The 21,120-nt window shown below is 40.2% G+C and overlaps 1 protein-coding gene across 4 annotated transcripts; it reads right to left on the bottom strand.

Annotated features, from left to right (window-relative positions):
• Window positions 1-6,136: 6,136 nt before the first annotated feature.
• Window positions 6,137-18,776, bottom strand: Ccnl1 (cyclin L1). Of its 4 annotated transcripts, none has more exons than XM_028763536.1 (12): window positions 18,353-18,776; window positions 18,052-18,126; window positions 17,347-17,456; window positions 15,638-15,710; window positions 11,526-11,646; window positions 10,582-10,646; window positions 8,818-8,917; window positions 8,617-8,721; window positions 8,386-8,527; window positions 8,018-8,129; window positions 7,811-7,909; window positions 6,137-6,930 (listed from the first exon to the last, which is right to left on the bottom strand). In XM_028763536.1, exons 4-12 carry the CDS (start codon window positions 15,658-15,660, stop codon window positions 6,582-6,584), a joined length of 1,116 nt encoding a protein of 371 aa, XP_028619369.1. In that variant the 5' UTR covers window positions 15,661-15,710; window positions 17,347-17,456; window positions 18,052-18,126; window positions 18,353-18,776; the 3' UTR covers window positions 6,137-6,581. The 4 variants fall into 4 exon arrangements, with proteins under 4 accessions (XP_028619369.1, XP_028619368.1, XP_028619367.1 ...); XM_028763535.1 differs by having other exon boundaries at window positions 15,564-15,710; XM_028763534.1 differs by lacking the exon at window positions 15,638-15,710.
• Between the last annotated feature and the right edge of the window lie 2,344 nt (window positions 18,777-21,120).

A 21,120-nucleotide genomic window follows, 5' to 3' on the forward strand; every position in this document is an offset into this window, starting at 1 on the left:
GAGTGCATTATTAATGAAACACAAGGACTCTTTTAAGACTGAGGTTGTAGCTCAGTGATAACAGTGCTTGCCTAGGTGTAGGAAGTCCTGAATTGAATTCCCAGCATCCCTGCCCACAAAGGACTTTATATTATATTGGCCACACTGACATACTTGACCAAGAATATACCCACCTGATATGTGTGTGTGGATGGCATTAATCTTGTCAGCTTGACGGGATTTACAGTCACCATGGAAACAATTATCTGTGTCAGGTTACGATTATGAAGGGTTACCTAGATTAGGTTGGTGTAGGAAAGCCCACCTTAATACGGACAGTACCATTTTATGAGTCGGGATCCTGAACTGCAGAAAAAGAAAGCCAACCAGACACAGGCTCTCATTAGTGTCTGCTTCCTGCAGACAGTGTGTCTAGCTGCCTTTCCCTTACTTCTACTGATATCATGGACTTGATCCTTGGGAACTATAAGCATAAACCCAGTAACTCTTCTTTAGGTTTTTAAAAGATTTGTATTTTATATGCATGTGAGGGTGGCCAGATCCCTCGGAACTGGAGTTACAGATGGTTGTGAACTCCATGTGGGTGCTGGGATTCTCTGTGTAGCCCTGGCTGTCCTGGAACTCATTCTGTAGACCAGGCTGGCCTCAAACACTAAGTGCTGGGACTAAAGGAGTATACCACCACTGCCCAGGGCAGTCAGTGTCCTTAACTGCTGAGCCACCGCTCCAGCTCCTCAAGTGATTTTTGTCAGGGATTTTGTTGCAGCAACAAGACAACTAATATCTAATAACTAATATCTAATAACTAATATCTAAAGAATAAATGGAGGGGAAACTCCTACCATGAAACACAACTGACGAGGCAATGCTGGAATTATTTTTAAAAAATTCTTCTGAGAATGTCATCTTAACCTCCACTGCTCCCAGACCCCCACCCACCCACCCCACCTTCAACTTCCTTGTTTTCTTGTAACGCAAGTTCAAGTCCATATATTTGATTATGCCATCCACTTGTGCCAGAACCACTTATCAGGGTTCACAACTTTAAAAAGCAAAACTGACTCTCCTCAACAGCTATCTTGTGTCAATAGCGCCTCAGATGGGGGGAGGTTGGTTGTGAGCCCCTCCCCCTCTGTTCGAGAAGATGTTAACTGGCTTTACCTTGTGCAAATCTTTTGAAAGCAACAAAAGCTGCCGTGTTCCTGACTACAGGGGGCCTGTCATATCCAGGAGATACTGGTCTACAGATCCAGCAGGTAGAAGGATGTATAAACAATATGATCTTAAGATTTTTACCCTACAAAACACATAATGGTAAAATACTTGTTGTCATAAGGAATCCTGTCAGCACCTTACGCAGGAACTGACATTAGTCAGCAGCAGCAGCAGCTAATGGGGTAAATCAACAGGAACTAAAACGACCCTCCGACCTGACCCCATTCCCACTGTATCCCTACCTAAATCATGAAACCGGTATCTAATCACAGACAAGTTAAAGGATACTTTACAAACAACTGGTTTCCATTAAAAAATACCAAGGTTCTGAGGTGAGAGACATTTCAGTTATCCTGATCTGGCCATTGTACAATATAGATATAGATATAGATAATAGATATATAGATATGTGAATGTTCAGATATATATGTGAACATATTAAATATACATGTTCAGAGATATATATATATATATATATATATATATATATATATATATATACATATATATGCACTACTGTCCTTCATAAGCACATACAATTACTGTCAATTAACAACAAAGGCCAAAGCTGGGCAGCAGGGGCACATGCCTTTAATCTCAGCACTAGGAGGCAGAGACGAAGTAAGTTCCAGGACAGCCAGGGCTACACAGAAAAACCCTGTCTCAAAAACCAAAACAAAAATCCACCTTTCCCCACAAAAAATACTACATAAAAACCAAAGGCAGAGCATGGTGGTCGGTCCCTGGAATCCTAGCACTTAAGAGGTTGAAACTTGGTTAGCAAGCACCAGCCTGGAATACATGAGATACTAAAATCAAAAGAAAAACAGGAGCCCCAGCGGTGTCACACACCAACATTTGGGAGAAAGGATCAAGAATTTCAGGGTGGCTGTACAGAAAGTCTACAAAGCCAGTTCCAAGACAGCCATGACTGCACAAGAAAACCAGATCTTGAAAGAAAGAAAGAAAGAAAGAAAGAAAGAGAGAGAGAGAGAGAGAGGGAGGGAGGGAGGGAGGGAGGGAGGGAGGGAGGGGAGGGAGGAAGGAAGGAAGGGAGGGAGGGAGGAAGGAAAAGAAAGATCACCAAAGAACTTAAGGCAAAATTACATCACAAACCAGAAAATAGGCATTACAAGAAAAACGATTCGGTTGAGTAAGGTCAACCGACCCCACACTTGGATAATTATGGTGTGAATAGAAGCTTTGTTTTTTTAAGATGGAATACATATTTAAATACTTGCAGATAAAGGGAAAGTTCCAAAATATCAGAAAGGACATAGAGAGGGGATGATAACATCTGGGGAATCTGAATAAAGGTCTGTGTATTTTTAAAATATTTTTATTGTCTAAAGTTACTTTGAAATAACCAGGAGTGTGTAGGAACATGTTTAACCCCTCAGCACTTGGAGGCTGTGGTTGAGACTGCAAGTTCTGGTCAGCCTCAACTATATAAGAGTGTACCCTTCCCAGCACTGAGCAGACGGGAACAGACTTTGTTTGCCACACAGGACCCTAACACCTAGGTGAAGCCAGCTGCTATGCTTACACTTGCAACTTTCTGCAAGAACTTAGAAGAGACTGCCGCTGAGCCTGCTGAGCCTGCTCTGTGACATTATCCAGCTGAAACAAAGGATGGGTTCTGTGGGCTTTCCCTATATATACAGGATCTGAATATTAAACTTGAGCCTTGATCTGAGAACTTTGTCTTGGCTCCATGTTTCTCTCACCTCTCCATCTCCTTTTCATTTCCAGCCCTCCTTTCAGGTGAACCCAGTTCATCCATGGACACAGGATGGCTACACATGAGACTTAGCCTCCACAAGGAGAGGGAAAAAAAAGAAAAGAAAATTGAAGCAAAAATGTCCAAATACTCAAGATCACAAGTTTTTGGGTTTTTGAGTTGTTTTAAATATGTGCATGAACACAACATAATTAGGAGCTGGTAAGTAAGTGTAACCAATTAGGGGGGGGGGGGGGAGGCTGGAGAGATGGCTCAGGGGTTAAGAGCACTGACTGCTCTTCCAGAGTTCTGAGTTCAATTCCCAGCAACCACATGGTAGCTCACAACCATCTGTAATGGGATCCAGTGCCCTCTTCTGGTGTGTCTGAAGACAGCTACAGTGTATTCATATAGATAAAAATAAATAACTTTAAAAAAAAAAGTTTCAGTGGGGCATAGTGGTGCATGCCAGGAAGATTGGCAGAGTTCTGCTAGTTAGAGACTAGTCCAGTACATAGTTCCAGGCCAGCCAGGGGAACACAGTGAGTTCTGGTCTCAACCCTGCTCTCCCTGTCACAAAAGCTCACAAATTCAGCGACAGCTTTATAGACACCTTTCACAAATGGCCTAAAAGCAATTTTACAGTTTATATTCAAGTCTGATTAGAGCAAAAAAGTGCTACATTACTAAAGCATTACACTGACAGGGTCACAAGATGTTACTGCTCACTAGACCAGAGCCATGAGGCTGTTTGGAAAACTTTTGTTTTGTTTGGTTTGGGTTTTTTTGAGACAGGGTTTCTCTGTATAGCCCTGGCTGTCCTGGAACTAACTCTGTAGACCAGGCTGGCCTTGAACTCAGAAATCCGCCTGTCTCTGCCTCCCAAGTGCTGGGATTAAAGGTGTGCACCACCACCGCCCGGTTGGGAAAAGATTTTCAATAACTCCACATACAATAAAGGGCAAATATCCAAAAGATAAAAAGAATGAGAGACTAGATATCAACAAACCAAATTATCCAATTGTAAAGAGTTACAGACCTAAACAGAATCTTCAAAAGAATCTCAAATGGCTAAGTACTTGAAGAAATGTTTAACATCCTTAGCCATCAGAGAAATGCAAATCAAACTACTTTGAGATTCCATCTTACACCCACCAGAATGGCTAAGGTCAATAATACAAGTGACAGCTCAGGCTGGTGAGGAGGAGGAGCAAAGGAACACTTCTCCATTGCTGATGGAGAAGCAAATTTGTACAGTCACTATGGAAATCAGAATGATAGTTCCTCAGAAAATTGGGAATAGATAAACCTCAAGAGCCAGCTATACAACTCTTGGGCAAATATTCAGAAGACACTCAAGGACACTTTGTAGCTTATATATTATAGCTAGCGACTGAAAAATCTAGTTGTTCCTCACCCAAAAAAAATGAATAAAGAAAATGTACATTTACAGAATGCAGTATTGCTCAACTGTTGAAAAAAATGGCATCCTGAAATTTGCTGGCAAATGAATGGAACTAAAATAAAAAATCATCCTGAGGTAACCCAGAAAGACAAACATGATTACATACTCACTTATAAGTGGGTATTAGCTGTTCAGGATAATTACACTACAATTCAGATCCAGAAAGGTTAAGTAACAAGGGCTTTATGGGGAAGGCATGGCTCTCCCTAGGAAGGGGGAAGAGATTTTGCAGGTGGGGATGGGAACAAGATCAGGTTGGGGAGGGAGGGATAGAGATCACAAGGTAAGATAACTGAGATTGGGGGGTACCAGGAGGGGGGAGTGATATGGAAATCTAGTGCAGTGAAAACTACCATAGAACCTATGAGTGACCCTAGTGCAGGTCACTGGTAATAGAGGAGACAGAGCCTGAATCAGCCATCTTCTCTAACCAGGCAAGGCATCCAGTGGTCGGACTGGAACGCCAACCCAGCCATAAAACCCACAGGACTCACAACCAGTCCTGACTGCAAAATGTGGCTGAGCTTATGGACATGGCAAACCAACAACTGGTCTAACTTGAAGTCCACTTCAAGGGAGGGCACTCACCCTGGACATTGCCTGAAGGGCCAGGTATTGGAAACTGGATGGTCCAGACACCTAGGGTAGAGCCAAAGATAACTGACATTTTGTTTTAAAAGCCAACAAAATGACACCTAGCCCAATTGTCATCAGAGGCTTCCTCTGATGGAAGCAGACGCAGAAACCCACAGGCATACACTAGGTGGAACTTGGGAAAACCCCAAGTAGGTGGAGGATAGTAGAAGCCAGGTATGGTCAACCACACAATCAACAAAGCAAGGCTCATAGCTCAGAGATTATAGCAATTATAGCCTTCACGATCTTCTGCATACTATGCTGTTGCTTAGCATAGGGTTTTTATAAGACTAACTGGGAGTGGGGATTCTTACTCTTCTGCTTGCTCTTGGGACCGTTTTCCTCTTACCGGGTTGGCTAATCCAGCCTTGATAAGAGGTTTGTTGCATGGTTATGCTGTGCTTAGTTGCTATCCTTGGGACACCTGCTGTTCGACGTCCAAGTGCTGGGATTAAAGGCATGCGCCACCACTGCCCGGTGGACAGCTGATCTTTGGGTTTTTATTTGTGGGCAAATCTCTTTTGAGTTCTAGGCCAGCAAGAGCTACAGTGAGATAATCTCAAAAAATACATACAAGTTTCTAAAAATTATGTAGAAGCTGGTGAGGTGGTTCAGAGTAAATGTGCTTGCCAGCTGGTGGTGACATGTGCCTAACGACTGGAACCCACAGAACTGACTATACAAGATGATCTGATCATACCTTTTATATATACAATACACTCAATAACCTCCTTTATGACCTTATTATTGAATTGACATTCCAAGATTAAGCTGTACCAACAATGTCAGTCATGCTAAAACATTCAAAACTCCCATAGTTGCATCTTAGCATTATGCTGTAGCTTTGGTTTGTTCAATTGGTAAATTCACATTATAAATAATTAAGTTTAATCCAAAATTATCTTCTGATACATTAAGTTCAAATCAGGTTTTGCATTTTAGTGGTTACCAGTATCATGCCATTCCTATTTGCTTTTTCTACATATACAAAGACCATATAATGTAGGTCATTTTTAATTATCCCAAACTACACCTCCGCAAAAAATCAGTTATCTGCCATATGTTGCTTCTTGCCAATTTAAATAAGATATTTGAAGCAGTTTAGAAAAACAAGATTTGCATTTTATTTCCTTGTAAAAATCTTTACACATGCAGACAAACCAGTGTTAAGAAAGTATTCACCATCATTTAAACAAATAACCACTTAAATAGAACAGTGTCTGCAAGTTTTATCTGTATAAAAATAAGATACATTTTTACAGAATTTACGCTCCAGTTCTTATAGCAATAAACAATACACAACTATAATAAAGTACAATTGAACCTGACCATGGTTTTCAATTAGATACTGCTAGGGCATTTTAATGTGCAAAAAACCTTAACATAGTTCTTTTCCAAAGAAAATGTCCTCAGTGTTTCTAGAAACCTAGACAATTTTAATAAATCAATTCCTAATCAGTTTGTTTTTTGTTTTGATTGAGTCCATACATCGTCACACTACATGTGGACACCACCAGGAACCGATGCAGTGTCAGAGGATGAAAGTCAGCGCCTATGCCTGCCATGTCCTGAGCGACTGCCACCATGGTGCTTGCCTTTATGAGACCTCTCAAAGGAGCGAGATCTTTCACGCCTGTCTCTGTGATGTCCCCTTTCATGCCTGTGTTTCTTGGTAACATCTGAGTGATCCCGAGTCTTGCTCTGAGATCGAGACCGAGATTTTTTCCTTTTATGACCGTGTCTATTTGAGCTTTTTAAGTCTTCTCTGGCATGTTTGGCCTTAAGGTGAGGAGAACCATGATTATGATGTCTTCGAGGGCTTTCACTGTGACTGCGGGACCTGCTTCTTGATCTTGAGCTGTATGTTCCAGATCGACTTCGCCTATTATTATAACTTAAAACAATAAAAATTTCAAGTTTAGGTTCAGTGTCTACTGACTACACATCAATAACTGTTATTCATTAACAAGTTCAATCAGCTAGGAGTAATGATAAGTCTGAACTGACCATGTTCCTCAATCTCCCCATCCTGATTTCTCGAATGAAGCTTTGTTAGATAGATAAAACATCCTATTCCAGTAAAGTGTATCACCAATGTATCCTGAAACTACATGGTTTTTCACTGAGTATCTCTCATATGCTCAAAGTGCCTGAAGCATCACAAGAAATCTACACTCTGTTAACAAAGCTGACTGAAGAGTCTTAGGCTGTGTAATACAGCATTAGTGGAGGAATATTATTCACGCTTCTAACAAACTGGAGGTAAGGAACTTATAATAACACCCCCCTCACACACAAACCACATTTTCTGGACATTTCATGAAATTGGAAAGGGGGGACAGAACACATGACAAGAGTGAACAAAATGCTAGTAAGGCACATAACTAGAGTCAGTGAAATGGCTCATCGGGTAAAAGTACCTACTGTCTAGCCCTAAATCCCTGGGACCCACATAGTGAAGGAGCAAACTGCCTTTTACAAATCTTCCTAACTTCCGTACACAACTACACCTATGCATGTTGAAAAATAAAAACCACACACAACTAAAGCACTACACACATCTGAAGTATGTCCTTAAGTTTTTTCCCTCTATGAGCTCATGTCAAGCATGCTTGTAATCCTAGCAAATTAGGTGCTATATACTAAAACCTGCTCAAAACAAAACACAACAAACAAAAACTTGAGATACTTATTCCTAACACTGGGGGGGGGGAGAAATCTCATGCTAATTTTTAAGGGTCCTAAGCCTGTACCACCCAGGACCCATTACTTACTGTCTTCTTGGGGTGTGTGATCTAGAGCGTGACCTGGTTCTTGATCTTGATCTACTAGCACTTCTGCTGTTTCTGCTTCTCTTGCTGTCTTTTCTTACCCTTAAAAAAAATTTGCAGGCAATATTTGTTATATTGTTTCCAGAGGTGAAACAACTGTTACAAAGGTGTAACACCCAGTGCTAAAGCCCTTCCTTGAGGTATACATACCCATTATAAGGGCTTTTTGAAGCCTGCTGTCTATCCTCAGGTTCTTTTTTGACTGTCTTCACATTAATGGAGACTGGTGATTTCTCTTCAGCTTTTACTTCTCTTGGTGATGCTTTTAATGGTAAGGACATATTAAAAAACATGATTTAGCTGAGGACAAGTTTCCTACACAACCCAAATGCACTATATACTTATCCTTAAGCTGACTGGTCACAAAACCAAACCAACCAACAAAAACAAATCAAAAAAACCTCAACACACACAGCAGTAACAATTTATTAATGACTTCTAGATAGGCAACTGACCAACTTTCTGAGAAGGATATACTTCCAGTGCCCACATTTTATTTAATTCTGAATGTATCTTACATGGTTTAGAGGCTGGAGAAAATCCACCAAGAGTTGAAAGGGCTGGAGTTCCATCAAGATTCAATCCCTTTGCTTTTAACTTGGCTTCCTGTAAGGCTACTTTTCTTTTTTCTACTTCTTTTTCCAGCAATTCATAGTTAGGCTGTTGGATGGAAATGAGTTAGTTAGTATTCCCTTTTATAACAGACTCTTGAAAATGACATCAGCACCAACCAGAATAACTGAAATTACCTTTTTCCTAGTATAAAGTCTAAGTGTCTCTATGCAGATTTCCTGAATATCCTCTTCTGTGGTACCAAACAGAATAAACCAATGGGGCCGAGTTGGCAATGGAATCTAAACAAAAGAAGAATGGTTCAAACATATGCTTTCTCAGAAGTAACAAAAACTCTTGGAATTTACTCTGCGACACACAGCAGGCTAAATACTTACTTGAAGTGCTCTAGCTGCAAGGTAGATACAAGCACACGCTATAGTCTCTGGTTGAAAGCGAACGAAAACATTGGTTCGAAGACTGTCATTCATATAATTCCTGAAAAACATTTCAGCTGTAAGCTTAGTTCATAAGCAAACCAATTCTTCTGAAGTACACATAAAATTGGAGACTCAATCTACTTCATTCTTTTTTCTTCTCATTATATTCGTATCTTTAAATTGTAGCATGTAACAGCTTCTAACTGTTCCCTCACAGCACTTTAAGTAATTTTACATTACTCACATAGATCTTACCCCCAAAGCCTTCTATTTTAACATGTTATAAAAAGCAATGTTTTAGAAGTCATTTCTGACGTAAGTTCAGAATTCACCACTCCCAACAATACTTCAAGCCTTAGTTACTGACCATCTCTCCTTTATCCATAACGAAAAGCAGTGTCAATCAAGTTCTTTAGAGATACTATGAACAGGGGTAAAAAGGCATTTTTAGTAAGAACCTACCAAATGACTTATAATTTAAAAAAAAGATACTTCCAAAAAACTAGGTAGAGAAGTGAACAATAAGTACGTCACAATGGCCTTAATATACTTTTTTGCAATTAAGTATAAATAAAAGCAATGACCTAAGTTCAAGTAAATCAACTTAGAAATCTGCAGTGAAACTTCCCCATGAAATTTCTTAACTAGAAAACTTTACAATTTGCTGAAAAGCCTGAGCTGGAAATTAAATGGATTATTTCTATAAAATCATTTTATTCATTACCGTATTTGCCGCACAGAACACATTAAAAACTCATGCATTTTATAAAGCAATGTGGCTTTTCAACTGTTACAATTCAGTATCTACTGAATCCAAGAGAAGCATGGCAGTCATAAAAAGACATTTCTGAAAAATCCAGAATTATTCAATGCGTGTTTACCAGCAGTTACATGAATCATTTATGACTAAACCACAATGTCCTTGCTTAGCCTTTCTCAAAGGTCCAAGGTCAAAAATATTTAAATAACATTAACTTCTCTTTTTAAAATTAATTGCTTCTTTTATCACTGCCTGTAGCAGCTCAATAGCTGGAGAAACCTAAAAACTGGCAACGGGTACCCATTTAAAGCTACAAGTGTAAGGTAGCCTCAGCCTCCTGTGGTAGGATGCTATACACACTGCAAGTAGAAATTTAATTGAACCCAATTTAAAAAAAAAAAAAAAACCAGTTCATAATGGCTGGACAACAATCTATCAAAAATGAAATATTCATTTTGATAGTTACAGGTATACATTAAATTAATACATAGGCATGATGCATAGTTACTTCTAGAAGCAATATACAAATCCTTTTGACACCCCGACAGAACTAGAAGATGCTGCCAGATGGATATGGACCACTTCAGTGAATCTCGGATGAGAGCTTGCACTGGATTGGCTGGAGAGCAGGCTAGCCAATCAGGCCATCCTGAGGTCATGGGCTGAAGTGCAGAGGGCAGAGTTCTATGACTTACCATCATGGACTACCCTTTAATTAAAGAGTAGAAAAAAGAACAAAGTTAAATTGAGTTCTCCATTAAAAGTAATTAGTCAAGCCAAGAAAACAGGAAGCAGAAATAAGCATTATTTACCTTTTGGTTAAAAAACAAAAACAAACAAAAAAACCACAAAACGCCCCAAAACAAACTTATGTTCATTATTTTGGAAAGAGAAAAATGAAACTTACTTTATTTCTGCTTCTGTTTTCCTGACTAAAGAAGAAATGTAAAAAAGGAACTTACCAGGCAGTTTGAACCAGGGTTTGGTTACGTTCACATTCTAAGACTTGTAAGTACATTACAATGATCTGAGGACAAGGAAGAAAAAAAATTATTTAGCATATTAGTGGTTCTTTCAAGACAAAGTTCAATGAATAAAGCAACTGAAAAATGTTAGTTACAATTCTTAAAAAATTATAAATATACATCAACTTAAAACATACTTGAGACTCAGTGTTGGCTATTACATTACTCAATTTTAAAAATATGCTTCTAAAAGTGGTTAATAACCGTTTTCTAATTTCTCAGGCTATTCATCAAAAAAGGCAAACTTTATGTTGAGTACACAATGGCCACGGTATATCCTAGAATACTAAGTAATTTCTGTAGTAAAGTGTAGAATACTGAGATTTCTTAAAAGCTACATCTCAGTAATACAGTGCTTGCCTTGCAGAAATGGTCCCCACCAAGACTCAAGTGAACATAATTACTAAGTTTATGACAGCTGATTCTGGACCTACATTATCATGTATTTTAGAAGGTGAAGATATCAGCCCATTAATGCCATCTGGCTAACAGCAGAGCGAGCTAGCTCAGTCCCAATTCTTACAACTTCTGCTTAGAAGAGTGATATGAAAGCCAAGAGGGAAAGTTTTTATTAATGATTTACAGTAAACAGCTAATACTTTCGATAATTTAAATGTGCCAGGTTCCACAGATATGTACAATTCATTCCTTCCATGAAGAATCAATCCCACATGAGCTTGTCAGGAGGAAAAACTAGAATTTAACCACAAAGAGTATTCATTTTCACACAAGAATAAAGCCTGTTCTGAGTCCCATTTTACTGACAAATAACATCCAAAAGAAAGCTTTTGAAAACTCAGGTTAACTCTCCACACTGAATTCAAGATTTCAGAAAAAGCCCTAATACTTACGAATTGTAATGTCTGTACTTTACAACTCACCTTATGTGGATGCTTGACATGAACACAAAATCCCAACTCCTTTAGCACCCTCCTCTCTGCCTTGATAACTTGATTTTTGGTGTTAATGTAGTTCTGATCAAGGATCAGGGGGCTTGGAGTCCTATAGTTTGTAAGAAATAAAATCAAAACTGTTTTGCACATCCAAAAAATTTTATTTGTGGCATCTCCATTTTCCCTTCCAACCAACTATTGGCAACAGAAACCAGCTTTTTAAACTCCTGCTAACAAGTTAAAGCATTAATCTTATGCTGTCCAAGTTATGCTAACTATATTTAACTAGACAAAGCTCCTAAAACCTAATACAACTTAAAAAAAAAAACCAACACAGCTTAAACTCACTCACATGCTTAGATCTGTGACTTTTTCCTCTTAAACTTACACACAACTTCAATGATGCACATTATTCACACAAACCTTAATCAGCCTTCCAATGACAAGAACTAACGTACTTTTGAAAAGATTTACTATCAAGTTCTAACATGAACAAAGTTTTTTTTTTTTTTAAAAAAATCGAATAAGCCCTTTGCTAAATTTAAATGTTTGCTCAAAATAAAAGCTAAGAAAATGAAAACAAAAGGTAGATAACTCTGACTTTCCTTCTGGAATTAACATGCTATAAACAAATATTTTAAGACTATTTAATTGCTTAATTAGCACCGCCTCATCCCCAGCAAAAACAAGTCAGCTCAGTTGCCAACAAACCTCTAAAATGAGGTTAAGTTAAAGAGTGAATTAGTTAACTTGGTTAATGTAGTTCCTATGAGACTGACTTTAAGGCCACAGAGAAGAAATTAAGACTCAAAGACCACATTTGAAACCTGTGAGGGATACCCCTAGAGTTGTGGGGGAAGGAAGGGATAACTAACCACTCATATATAAAAAAACAAAAAACAAACAAAATATAGAAATCATCCTGTGTATAAGTGTCCTTTAAAAAACAAATAAATAAATGAAGTTTTGCTATGGAGCTCATCCTGAAGCCAGTCATGAGTCATGTCAGAGGCAAGTGCAACCAGGATCTGGCTTTTCCTACAATCTGCCAGTTTAGTGATATTAATGTAACCTATCCAATTTACCACGTTTTTGACCTCTTACGTCTAACCAGCAAGATGGTCAGAGTAATAACAACACTGTAATACTTCCTCAAATACTGGATTCATTTTCATCCAAGTTGCCAAGTCTTACATTCTTGGGAGAATATACTACCAAATACAACCTTTTCAAAACAACAACAACAACAAAAACCCAATCTATTGTATCTCCACTTAAAGGTAATAAAACAATCTAACCTGTAATACTGAGCCAGGAGTAGTGGCTCACCTCATAATCCCAGCACTTTGCAGGGGTTGGGGTAGAGGGACTTGGAGATAAAGAGTTCAAAGCATCCTCCACTCCATCAGGTGAGTTGAGGCAAACCTGAGTTAACTTAAGACTGAAAACAAATCTGAAATGAAGCACATTAACTGCCTCCCTGTTAACAGGCTATCAGAAAAAACCCAGCTATGTTAAAAACAAAACTCCTTTAGTTATTCTGTAACTTTGTACTAAACTATTAATAGCTGGCAGAAGTAAGTAACATCATAAATAACAAATGATGGAAAGTTTCATTAAGTTCAATTTTTTCAAAGTGTACAAAATGGCCTGTATGGAATCAATGTTATCAAGATAGCTTCAAACTGAACTTTAGGAGCAAAAGTCAAATTTAACTTGAAGGGGACCAACCCATGTATGGAAGAAAACTCCAATGACGGCAAGTAAGGGTTCATGATTTTTCAGGTTTTATATGCGTTCTAAGAAATTTTGGAGACAATCCCAATACAGACTAATTAGAAGGTCCTCCTTCAACTGGTATTGGGAGTCAAAAAGGCTCCAGTGTTTTATTTGTACACAGCTTGGCTCTTAACTCCTTAAAGCCAGACAGTAAACAGCACCATTAAAAATCGATATACCAACAGTTCACGAAAGCAGAGTTCTGTCTCACTTTTCTTCATACATTAAAATTTATACCATATCTTACTAAGAAAACTGCTTTATGAAATTATTTTTAAGTTGTAATAACATTTGCAAACAACACTTGTTTCAACTATGGCTACCAACTGGTGCCAAATTTAAGGATTCATCACTAACTCTGCTTAAAGTGTCTTAGATTTACTACTCTGCCATATACACAATTCCCCACCTCATCAGAATTCCTAAGAACCATCCAGGCTTTGTTTAATCCCAGGAGTGAAGTGGTTTAGCACAAGGATCATAAATTACTGGATACCTTGAGCTACTTACTACACAGTAGGTAGCTGACTTGACTTCAATCTTAAATTCCAAATCTCTCAACTTTAAAACAGGCCAAGGAAACAATCCCATTAACGATCTTACTACGACTCAACCATCTAAGCTCTTGGTCAGTCTTGCCACTAATAGCTCTGTAAATGTCTTCATTTCGTTCAGAATTTATTTTATCTCATAAATCAAGGCAGGCCGAATGAATACAAAATTAACAACTACCTTAACATTTTATACCGTGATGAAACTCAGAAAAATATCTCCATAAATCAAAGATACTGAAAAAGCATTTAAGCAAAAGCTTTTTGTATCAACAAAGTTATCAATTAGGAATATCTTTAGTGACACAGTTAAGTTCAATCAAGGCTTACTAGAATTTCTTCCCAATCATGTAGGCATCATTATCAACACAATGGAGGTGGCACTACACACTAAGGGAGAAAATCCTCATGTATTCAGAGAACTCAGGAATAGTAGTAACACTTAAGACTACCAAACTCCATCTTTGAAAGGTTCTTTATTACCTGACTTTTTGCTCATTAACTTATTTGAAAACAAATTTCAGTCTTTAGGAAATGTTGGTCTCCAGTTATTAGGAATTTATATGATAGTTACTTTCTGTAGTATGCGCCTGAAACACACATTAATTACAAACACTTAGACCTGGGGGTGTTCAAGCATGGTTGGTCTCACTCATGAGTTACAAGGCCCAATACTCTGTGAAAGTAGTTCAAGGAAGTATATTAGGGGGCTGGAGAGATGGCTCAGTGGTTAAGAGCACTGACTGCTCTTCCAGATGTCCTGAGTTCAAGTCCCAGCAACCACATGGTGGCTCACAACCATTTGTAAAGGGATCTGGAGCCCTCTTCTGGTGTGTCTGAAGTTAGTGACAATGTACTCACATACATGAAATCTTAGAAAAAAAAGGAAGTACACTATAAACCAGATGGCTAATACACAGAGCAAGATTGCTACTCAACATGGCAATTTCTAATGCATATTTAAAAGTAGAACATTCTTTCAATGTCAACAAACTGAAGGTTTTATGCATTGCAAATAGCATACAGTCACCGATAAAAGTAGTTAAATTTTTTTACAAGTTTATCTTCTTTTAACAGACACCTTAAAAGACATGAACACAGACTTCTTTAAAAAAAAAGACTCTTAATATATTGGGAATAACATAGAAACAGCAAGTTTTATCTGTAAACTGCAGATACAAATAGCTCTAACTTTCCTTTGAATTTAATTACCAAAATATAAAAAACTAATGGGGGGATAAGTCAATTATCTCAAACTGAGGACTGATGTGGTACTTACTGTTTTTTTTTTCCTTCGAACAGTTGATTTTACTAGCTATATGTAGCCATGACTAAAAACAATGACTTTAAGGCTACATTACTGTACCCCTTGTAATTGTCAAGGCCATAGAATAACCTAGTTAATTTGCACAAATTGGACTAAATTAAATTCAAGACAAACTAATTGTAGTACAACATTTATGAATACTTTCTAACCATACCCTATGTAAAAAAGAAAGAAAGAAAGAAAGAGAAAGAAAGAAAGAAAGAAAGAAAGAAAGAAAGAGAGGAAGAAAACCAAATCCCAAAAAACCCCACCACCCTTTAAAACTATAGTTTCAATAACTTGGACAGCAAAGACAAAAGCTTATAACAAGAAACAGGAGTTTTTTGTTTTGTTTGTTTTTTTTCTCTAAATGGTTCACCAGTGGCCAACCTGTTAGTCCCCGATTCCAGTGACCTATTCACAGAACACTGGCTTCTCCTTGGGGATTTCGATACTTCACTCACTGTTGCCATGACGACAGCTTCATCTCTATGTACCACTCCACATCACCCAGGCTTTGGTAAATGTAGCTGGTCGCTGTATAGTCGGTTGCAAGGGAAAAAAGAGTTGAAGTTAATAACATATACAAGTTACATGTCTGAGTAAACTTGTAATATGCATAGAAACACTTATATCCTGCTTTTAAAAGGGGGGGGCTTCCATGCAATTAACTTCTTTAAGAATTTCATGCTATAATCAAACTTGAAACATTGAAATAAAATCAATTTCTCTTTAATGATGACCAAAAATGAAGTTACATCCAACACAAGTCAGACAGGTTGGATTATTTTAGATTTTGAAGTTTTATAGGTAAGATGATCCTATTCTGACACCTAGGAAGGAAAGTTAAGTCCCACAAGAGAAGACCGAAAGGTCACGTAATTATAGTTGGCTCAACAACTCATACACTATTAGGAAATGTTCCTTTAAAGCAGAGTCCTTTCCCTAAAAATAAGAATTCTGTATTGCAGTGTTTTGTAAAAAACACCCTGAAAAAAAAAATCAGCCATGTAATCTAAAATACAAGTATAAAAGCTCAGAACATACTAAACACCAGTTTGAAATTTCCCCATTTTTCAACTTTCTTCACAAAGAACTAAAAATGTTTTCAAACAGAAGAAATATTATCTGGGCACACACTTAAAAAAGATGGGGCTGAATAATATATAGAAAAAATGCTACAAAAGTTGACTGTGATGCACATTTCAAACTCACCTAATACTTGCTTAACTGGCTACTTCCACTACCACCAGCTTCTAGCTTCCACAATGAAGACTACCTATGTATGATACTCACTAGGACTAAGCAACACCCAACTCCCAAAACAACTTATCTTGTCATAGCTAACTTCCTTTCAAACTCAAAATTCCTCTGAAATTAATCTACACCATGAATATCCAGCAGCATGTCCTAGAATCACCTGTAGAGAAGGGAGTCCTGCAACAAACTTTGGTACTTTGGTAGATGAACACACAGGCCCACATAGTTACCAGGTTATCACTACACCTAAAAGATACTGTTTCAGATGCTGTATTTTCTTACAAGATCAAATAAGCTCTATCTGAAGGCAACTCAATGAATGAGTTATTTTTCTAATGCACTCACTGAGACTATATCTGACCAAAAAAATACCTGTTCAATCCCTTTGACTTCAAACTTTATCATCCTCCAGTCCTTTCAGATCCGGCATTATTCGATATATCGTAGTTCAATGTTGAGAAGTACTCTAACAAAAGCCAACCTCAATTGATGAAACTGGGACTCCAAGCAGAAAAACAACCTACACGGAACTTTGCCACAATATTAACTTGAACTACAAGGCTTACGTGTCCAGCCTTCAGTTTTCCAGAGAGGGGAGGGGAAAAACAACTTACAGAATACACTCCCACTTGAGCCAACCGTACTCCCTTTCTTGTTTAATCTTAAGCCAAGGGACCGGCTTCACAGCACTGCTAGGATTGTCCACAAATGCTACTGCCTCTACAAACTTCAGATAGCTGGTTAATGGAGCAGTTTTTAAGGTGTAAATGTTCCTATGTGAATTTCAACACCTAATGTCAGCTTTCTTTTGCATCCATACTGACTTGGGGGTGGGGGGGAAATGTTTTCACTTGATGATTGGTGCACAGTACAGTAGTAGCAAGAGATACTACGTTCAATAGGCCAATCTTACCTTTTTCCTCTTAACTGGCGGAGGTGGTGAAATACATTAATCACATCTCTTATTCTTCTTGGCGCTTCTTCGATTTTTGATGCAAGATTAATACAGGCCATGGCAACAATCTGAAAGAACCCAGAAGACAAAAGTGAAGTATAAAGTTAAACTAGAAACAGCCCTGCCCAAAGTCTAACAAACTTAATCCTTTTTGTTCTGTTACGAGATAAGCTTCTCTGTGTAGTCCTGGCTGTCCAGGAACTCGATCTGTAGATCATGCTGGCCTTGGACTCAGAGACCTGCCTGTGTAAAAGTGTGGGTCACAGCCTAACTAATTTATTCTTTACCCCCCCCCAAATAAAAAAAACTCTAGGATACAACGGGGCTTTTGGCGGAATAAAATCAGAGCGGACATTTTTAGACCAGGGGCTTGCCAGCTCTTATGTTTTATTGCTCAACTCCTCGTAATTTTTGGGCCAGAATCAAGCTAACTCTTACAAGAGTTATGCAATGGTCTGAAAATGTAGCTCTTGGTAACAGAGCACGTGAACTGAGGATCCATTTTCTAGTTCTTGAAACGTGTTCTAAGGGCCCCATTTCCTTATGGGTGGGAACTAGGTACAAAGGCCTAAGCCACTCCCTTTCTGGAAAAGCTGGTTACTACCCCTTCCTTCCCGCTTCCAGATGAAGAAATCCCTTCACGTCCGCCTCCGCCGCGCTTACCTCGAAACTGTGTTTGACGAAAGACTTGGAGTAGAAAAAACGATGAAACAACACCTGCCCCGTAGCCATCGCCACCTGCAGACAAGAGAGGAGAACGGAAGCGCCGGGGTCAGGCGGGCCCGCACTAGGCGCAGCCGCCATTTTGTGCGGCCGCTCGCTTCCCTTCCCCCGCCCCGGCCTCGCGGCGCCGCCGGCCCCCGCACCCCCACCCTTGCCCGCCCGAGCTCCCGCCGACGCCCGGCGCAGGCTCCGGAGAAACCTGGCCGCGGCGGCGAAGCCGGCAGCCAACCGGGATTCTCACCTGCGGCAGCCGGAGGAGAATGCCGGCGGCCTGGATGAGCTCGCAGCCCAAGATGCGCAGGTCCGTCTCGCTGGGCAGGTCGAGGCCGTCCTGCATGGACGGGGTAGGCGAGAGCCGCTCCTCCGGAATCAGCGAGTGGTCGATGGTAAGCGACACCTCCGAGTACAGGCGGTCGCCAATCAGGATCCCTCCGGTCGTAGTCGTAGTGGTCGTCGTGCCGGAGCTGGAGCCGCCGGCGCTCGGGGCAGCGGATGAGGCGGAGGCGGCGGCAGCGGTCGAGGTCGGGTGAGGCCCGGACGCCATAGTTCCAGCGAGCTACACGCACGCCCGACGCAGCCGGAACCCAAAGCGAGACTAACCAGCGTCCTCGGCGCGACGGATATTCCCGTGACCGCCGGCTTCCAGGCCGCTGCACGCAGCGTGCGCTTCCGCCCTGACGTCACCACGCCGCCACTCCCTACCCCACCCCTGGCGCGCGCCAACGAGTTCCTCCGCGTTTCGGTCGCGCCTCCGCGCTTCGGTCGCACCGGGCGGAGGGGATGGGATGGGCAGGGCCGGGTGCTGGCGGCTCAGGGTTGGTAGTACCTTTAGGCACAGGATGATCCGTAATCTGGCCTGGTGAGTCGGCCCCGAATACCCCTGCGCGGTCTGCGTGTTGGGGAGCGTCCGGCCGTCGGCGTCACCGGTGTGTAACAAAGTGACTCTAAACAGGGCAGCTTCACAGTTTCAGCGCTAGGGTTTCCGGAAAGCTCCTAGCGCGCGTGGGTGTCGGAGCGTAGCCTTAGAAATGCATGCCTGGCCCTGACCTCACTTCGCCGGGTTTACACTAATCTGGAAAATCCCTAGTTCCAAAAATAGATTTTAGGGTGAGGACAATACACGGGCGATTTCATTGCACTGGAGAGTCTAATCTTAAATGGTTTCTGTAGTTTGGCAGAATGGAGGGAAAGTAACCCTGTGTCAACGAAAAAAACACAGCTCTCATCTTTACACGGAATTTGGGATAACCTAAATCTGTGTTCCGGGACTATGGTCAATAAAAATGGCTCCAGAATAAACCATCTTTTATCCCCCTTAAGATGAGAGCTGTGGCTTTTACGTCCACACTAAGAGTCCCAAACTGCTGAGGTCGACCGTGAAACAATTGATCCTTCTGCTTCTCTGGCCTCCCAATGATCTTTTTATTCCAGCTCAATCCCTCTGTGATATCCTCTAGAGAGAAAAAAAAAAATCTCCTTGCCTCAGTACAAAGGTTTGGGATTGTTATTTTATTAAGGCTTACTTTCTTGAGGAAAAGTGCCTTAACCTTGGCACTTTAGAACACTAAGAATTTGGATACATCTTAATATTTGTAAGTGATGTCACCAAAGCAAGGTATTTTCACAGCACATTTTTGCTAAGTGTGTTGGGACAGGTACTCTGGGGACAAAGGCAGGTGGATCTCTGAGTAGAGGGTCAGACTGATTCCAAGCCACCAGTCAGAGCTATATAATAAGATCTTCAAAACGAAACAAAGCACCTTTAAGAAAGAGCAAACAACTATATAGAACAGGAAGTGGTGGCACTCGCCTTTAATCCCAGTACTCAAAAAAAAAAAAAAAAAAAAGAAAGAAAGAAAGAAAGAAAAGAAAAACCAAAAAGCTTATGATAGCTTTTTGTCCCTGACAGATTACCTAGAAAATCCACAATGAGGTTTTATTTTGGTTTATGATCTCTGAGGTTCCAGGCTACAGCCACGTGGCCCTGTACCTGTAGGACTGTGTAGGCAGAACTTTATGGTGTGAGAACTTGATAAAAGCAAGTCCCCTTGCCCCCAACAAAGAGAAGAGGGAATATATCCAGAGATCTTATTCCTCAAGTAGATTGCCAACTCCTGATTGCTTGTCCAGCTATGACCTCATCAGTGGATTAACCCATTTGTGAGGTCTGTGTCTTTGTGATTAAATCACCTCTCAGTGACACTAGCTAAGGACAAGCTCTTCACGTGATCTGTGCGTGTGTGTGGCAGGCATTTCATATCCAAACCTCCTGTGAAAGCATAAGAGACGCAAATGCAGGGCAGAGGTGTGTTGTGGGACAAAACTTTCCAGTGAGACACTACATAACATCAGCTACTCACCCCAGATAGGGAACCCACCACAGAACAAAGCATGGGCACCACCGAAGTGCAGCTTGGTGGTTACTTAGGGTTACTTGCTGGAGTATGGGCGAGGAGCAGAAATGATTTGGGCAGCTGCACCACCAACTCTGACATATCTTAGGCACAGCACAATTTAGTGAAAACTTTCTTGGTGATATTTAACTTAACCCTTTGTGGACAATAAAGTTTTAAAGTGTGGCTTCATCAAAACTCTTTGTAAAGTAAATGTGACATCTTCCATAAAGATGAGTTCTATAGATTGACTACATGTGACACCTTCAATAATGATCAATCCTGTAGATGACATGCTCATGATAAGGGTCTGGAGGAAGATCTGATGTGGTCGTGGCCACACAGCAGAAAAGGTCACCAGGCTATTAGTCACATCTGTCCCAGCCTTCTGAGTGGATAACTGGTTATATACCCCTTCTTTTGAAGGAACAACCCAGTGTTTAACATTATTGGTTCCTACCTGGGAGTGGTGGTACACATCTTTAGTGCCAGCACTAGGGAGGCATAGGCAGGTGGATCTCTTTAAGTTTGATGGTAGCCTGGACTACAAAACAAGTTCTAGGACAGCCAGAGCTACACAGAAACCTTGTCTTGAAAAACAAAACATTCTTGGTTC

The sequence above is a fragment of the Grammomys surdaster genome, unplaced genomic scaffold (genome assembly GCF_004785775.1).
Source record: "Grammomys surdaster isolate TR1022 unplaced genomic scaffold, NIH_TR_1.0 139, whole genome shotgun sequence".
NCBI lineage: Eukaryota > Metazoa > Chordata > Mammalia > Rodentia > Muridae > Grammomys > Grammomys surdaster.

Bases quoted from the DNA above. Each gene is read 5' to 3' on its own strand.
- Ccnl1 (XM_028763534.1), bottom strand. From the start codon at position 18,655: ATGGCGTCCGGGCCTCACCCGACCTCGACCGCTGCCGCCGCCTCCGCC. The intron at 17,457-18,051 runs GTAAGCGCGGCG...GGGTTCTTTCAG, and splicing joins TCGTCAAACACAGTTTCGAG to ATTGTTGCCATGGCCTGTAT. The intron at 10,647-11,525 runs GTGAGTTGTAAA...CCTTGTCCTCAG, and splicing joins ATGTCAAGCATCCACATAAG to ATCATTGTAATGTACTTACA.